General features: G+C 41.2%; 1 protein-coding gene across 1 annotated transcript in view; it reads right to left on the bottom strand.

The window, feature by feature from the left end:
- Nucleotides 1-793: 793 nt before the first annotated feature.
- LOC123514176 (uncharacterized protein DDB_G0271670-like) overlaps nt 794-5,102 on the bottom strand; it is a gene marked incomplete at its 5' end in the record, with an annotated part of 53,748 nt that continues 49,439 nt past the window's right edge. The window contains one exon of the mRNA XM_045271825.1: nt 794-940. Coding sequence (XP_045127760.1) covers nt 794-940 — 147 coding nt within the window. The remainder of the gene's footprint in view (nt 941-5,102) is intronic.

Below are 5,102 nucleotides of genomic sequence, written 5' to 3'. Positions count from 1 at the left end.
TAGAGACAGACTGACAAGATTTCTACATTATGAACAGGAGAAACACGCTTGAAATCACACTCATCATCTCTGTGGCCTTGGAAAATAGTCGTGGTGAGAGGGCAAAGCGTTTCTGAATACATACCATAAAAGTGTGTGATATTTGTGTATTTGTGTTCATTAACCCCTTCAATACTGGGACACATTTTTACCTTATGATTTGTGCGCCATTAGACCATTTTATTGACATTAGGAAGCGTCTATGGAGGTCAGAAGATTAATGGCCACACAGTCTTCACTATTTCAATCCCCACACATAAGTTTCTGAAGCTGTATAAAATCACCAAATAGTAAGCAGAATGAATATAAAAACGTGCCATAGTACTGAAGGGGTGGTTTGTTTTGGGTGTTAGTGATTGGGGACTTCTGGTGGCTTAGATTGTGATTAATTTGATGACGTGGTAGTGGTAGTGGAATAGTGGTGGTTTATGATGAAAGTTAATTGTTTTTGTTGCATTAATTTCGGTTGTAGAGGTGATGATAGTAATAATTCATGATAGTGTTCTAGTTCTTTTTTTTTTGTGGGGGGGGGTGTTGTAATGTTGGTAGTTGTGGTAGTGGTGATTGAATAATGTTAATTCGGCAATTGTGATGGTAATTGTGGTGGGGATTAAAGTAAAGGCGTGTGACGTTTGTGATTAAGACCAAGAAGAAAATAAAAACAGTGGTGATGGTGGTGCTTTAGTAAATGGTGGTGAAGGTGATGGTGGAGGTGATGGTGGTGGACATACACTTAATGCAGTATGAAGGGCGGTCATTTTCTGCGCGGGTGGTCATGGAGGGGAGGCAAGGTCAGTGTGCCAAGCCGAGGGTCACATCTGCCTAGGTCACGGGAGGGCGGGGTGTGGAAGGGCGGGGGCCAGGGCGTGGGCGGGGCGTGGGGGCGTCTTGGTGGCGTAGACTAAAATGTCGACTATTGTTAATGTTGTCTCTTGTATGTTAAGTGTTTTATCTTAATTGTGTTTTCTTCAGCGTTGCTCCTCCAGATTGTTAATGATTGTTGCTATTATCATCATCATCATCATCATCGTCATCATCATCATCATCATCATCAGTATTAACACTTACCATGACACTACTACTACTACTACTACTACTACTACTACTACTACTACTACTACTATTATACCACCACCACTACCACCACTACCACTACTACTCGCTAGCCGAAGACTTCCCCTCTAATTGTGATAATACACTGATTTTTTTTCTGTATATTACTCCTCAAACGGCGGATTGAATAAGGTTTCATAAATTGAGGGTAATCTGCGTTGTATAATTTTTCTATCAAGTTAGCGCAAATTAGGTTAATTGCCCTTTAAGTTAACCCCAAGGTGAAGTGAGTCAGAGTGCACTTATAAAGCAATGGAGGAGTTGGAGTGAGCTGAAGTTATATTAAAACTCGTATTCTTAACCCCTTCAGTGCTGGGATGCAGTTTTACCTTAATTTTTGTGTGTGATTAGACGATTTATATGACATTAGAAGTGTCTATAAAGGTTATAAGATTAATAGTCACAGTTTTCACTATTCTAATCCACCACATGAGTGCCTGAAGATGAATAAAATCACCAAATAGTAAGCAGAGTGAATATGGAAACGCGTCATGGTACTGAAGGGGTTAAACGCGTTGCTCTGTCTTGAGAACTGTATGCAAATGAACAGTCGAGTTGTCGTAGGTGTTCTTCTCCATTGGTGATGTAGTTATTAGTAAATATATCACAAATCATGGAAACAGTCTTGAAAGCTATAAAACTGCTTTCCTCTTTAGCGACAGTCGTCAAAGGCCACACTTATGAAGAGTCGTTTTCTCGTACATGTTTTTGGCCATTGGCAATATAGAATCCTTATTAAAAATATCACTGAAATCGTAAAAAAAAAAGTACCTATGAAAACCACAATAATATCAACTAAAAGCTGTTATAGCTTGTTGAGGCGGGGAGAAGAATTCTTACATGTGTTTTTCCCATTATTAAACTACCACTAGAATCACGAAAACACGCTGAAAAAAAACACTAATACCCAATAAAATCTGCTAAACAACATTTGAAAATACAGCATAAGACACATGAAATTAGATATCTCGGAGGAGGATGTGGAAGGTAACATTAGATTGTGTGGCTGAAGCAAGGCATAGGATGGTTAAGATTAAGGAGACGGCCCGAGGTGGTAGACGGTGATGAGAAGGTTGGATTAGATTAAGAGCTATCAGGTGTGTGAGGTTAAGGCTTCCAGTTATACTGTGGTAAATTAAGTTATGTAAGGTTCAGAGGAAGGAAGGTAGCTAGGTGAACCGGTAGGATTAACTAGGAGGAAGAGGAAGAGGAAGATGGCATAGAAGATAAGTAAGAAAAGAGAAAGAGGGATACATGAAGGTAAATGTAAAGAGAGGAGGAGGAGAATGGCAAAAGATGGAGTGATGAACAGAAATAGAGGAGAGGATGAATACAGGGTTTGAGAAGATGTACTATATAGAAATATTAAGAGAAAACAGAACAGGAGGAGGAATATAAGGTGAATAACAGACTGCAATAGCTATGTTGGGCCTAACGAAGGTTGATGAAAGGTGCTTATTTAATTTAAGTCGTTGTACAGTACTGTAAGAGTTCTTAATATCAACAATTCTGTTAAAGAAAAGTGCTTAGTTTCGTCTCATTTAAATCGCTTATGTGATATTCCAATCAATATTTCTAGTAGTGTTAGTTGCATAGTTGTTGAATTAGTGTTATCAAACTTGGAAAAAATTTTAACGGCCCTACTAGATCTTTGTACAAATTACGCCTCTGTAAATTGGAAAAGGTGGATTCCCTCAAACTCTCTTCATATGGCTTGCTTCCTAGTCATGAAATCATCTTGGTAACTTTTCTTTGTATTTTCTTCAAGTTAGACATATTATTGAAGATGAGATTTGACAAGTTCTGTAAACCAAGAGAAAATGACTTTTTCTGACTTGAATTCAAAGGTCCTCCCAATAAAACCAACCAGTTTATTCACTGTTTGACAACTTCCGACCAATGCTTTCTGGCTTTGAGGTGTGAATTAACCGGTACTCTGAAGTCTTTCTTTTCGTTAACGTTGAGAAGATCGCTGCTGTTCACCGAGTGATTTACACGATCATTGTTATTCTCTGTATGCAACACATCACACTTATCAACATTGAAACTCAAATGCCACTGTGACAAAGCAGTCGAAGTCGGATTGCAATTTCCTTTTGTCATTTGTTGTAGTCACTTTATTTGTTATTTTAGTATCGTCAGCAAACTTACATGTGTTACAGGTGTTACAGTTGATCCCACAGCAATGAATAAGGAAAAGAACAGGGACGAGCACGAATCCCTGTGGTACACCGCTTATAAGATCTCGCCAGCTTGAAGATTTACCAGTAATACCCAACGCATTGCTTCCTCTCAAAAAAAAAAAAAAAGACCCGGAAAAACAGTAGATGAAATAAGAGTGTAAGGTATGATGTGAGAGCAGAAATAAGGGAAAGGAGGAAGAGGAGAGAATGTGAAGAGAGACCCAAGGAAGAAAACAAGAGAGGCTGGTGGTGTGTCTGTAAGGGGAGTAGGCGAGAGGAGGTGCAGGTTTCGAGGGTGAGAGGCAAGGAAGGGGGGTGTGAGAGGAGTGAAAGAAGTTAAAATCAGATTTGCGTCTCAGGATTTGGTGTTTGCGGCGCAGTGGTGTGTGAGTGTGTGTGTGTGTTTCAGGCGTACACACACACACACACACACACACACACACACACACACACACACACACACACACACACACACACACACACACACACCGTCACAAGCCAGTTAGTAAACTCCAGTCTTTCCTTTTCTTCCTTCTCTCTCTCTCTCTCTCTCTCTCTCTCTCTCTCTCTCTCTCTCTCTCTCTCTCTCTCTCTCTCTCTCTCTCTCTCTCTCTCATCTTCCATTTCACATCTAACTATTCTATTATCAAACTTTCCAACTATGTGAGTTTATTTTTCTCGTCTGTTCCTTTTCTTCCCAAAATTTCGCTGTGATTCCATCTTTCTCTTCTCTTGCCCACCTAATTTCCTTCCTTCCTTCCCTCCTTCCTTCCTTCCTTCCTTCCTTCCTTCCTTCCTTCCTTCCTTCCTTCCTTCCTTCCTTCCTTCCTTCCCTTATTCCTTTCGTCCATCATGTCTTACTCCTTCCAGATCTAACTCCCTTTCTCCTTCCTCCTCCTCCTCCTCCTCCTCCTCCTCCTCCTCCTCCTCCTCCTCTTCCTCCTCCTCTTCTTCATCGCCTCTTCAGCCTTGCATAATCAGGTTGGAGGGAGAAAGGGAGGGAAAGGGAAATGAGACAAGAGGAAAGTGGTGAAGGAGGAGGAAGAGGAGAGGGACGTTGTGGAGAGTAAGACCAGGAAGAGTAGAGAGAGAGAGAGAGAGAGAGAGAGAGAGAGAGAGAGTTGGCGGGAGAGAAAAGAGGGGGGTTAATTTAGGCTTTTACTGAAATTGGTTAAGGAAAGAATCTCTCTCTCTCTCTCTCTCTCTCTCTCTCTCTCTCTCTCTCTCTCTCTCTCAATTATTTATTCATTTTAGCTGTTTTTTTCCTTTCTCGTTGTCACTTCCTATTTTCATCAGTCATTCATTCTCTCCCTTCACTTTTTACTCATCGCTGCTTCATATTATTCATTCCTACCTCCTCCTCCTCCTCCTCCTCCTCCTCCTCCTCCTCCTCTTCCTTCTCCTCCTCCTCTTTGTCCTTTTCCTCTAAGCTTTCACTGTCGTTCCTCCTCTCATCTTCCATCAGGGATATTAGTGTTATCTCTCTCTCTCTCTCTCTCTCTCTCTCTCTCTCTCTCTCTCTCTCTCTCTCTCTCTCTCTCTCTCTCTCTCTCTGTTCTATAATCTTCCTTCATATTCCGTCTGTTCGTTTTCATCTTCGTATATATATATTTTCTTTACATCTGTATATAACTCCTCCTCTTCTTCTTCCTCCTCCTCCTCCTCCTCCTCCTTCTCTTCTTCCCTCTCCTCCTCCTCCTCCTCCTCCTCCTCCTCCTCCTCCTCCTCTTCCTCCTCCTCCTTCTCTTTCTCCTCCTCCTCCTCTTC

The sequence above is a fragment of the Portunus trituberculatus genome, chromosome 37 (genome assembly GCF_017591435.1).
Source record: "Portunus trituberculatus isolate SZX2019 chromosome 37, ASM1759143v1, whole genome shotgun sequence".
NCBI lineage: Eukaryota > Metazoa > Arthropoda > Malacostraca > Decapoda > Portunidae > Portunus > Portunus trituberculatus.
The sequence above is the reverse complement of the archived record's forward strand: the minus strand, read 5'-3'. Positions and strand labels throughout refer to the sequence as shown.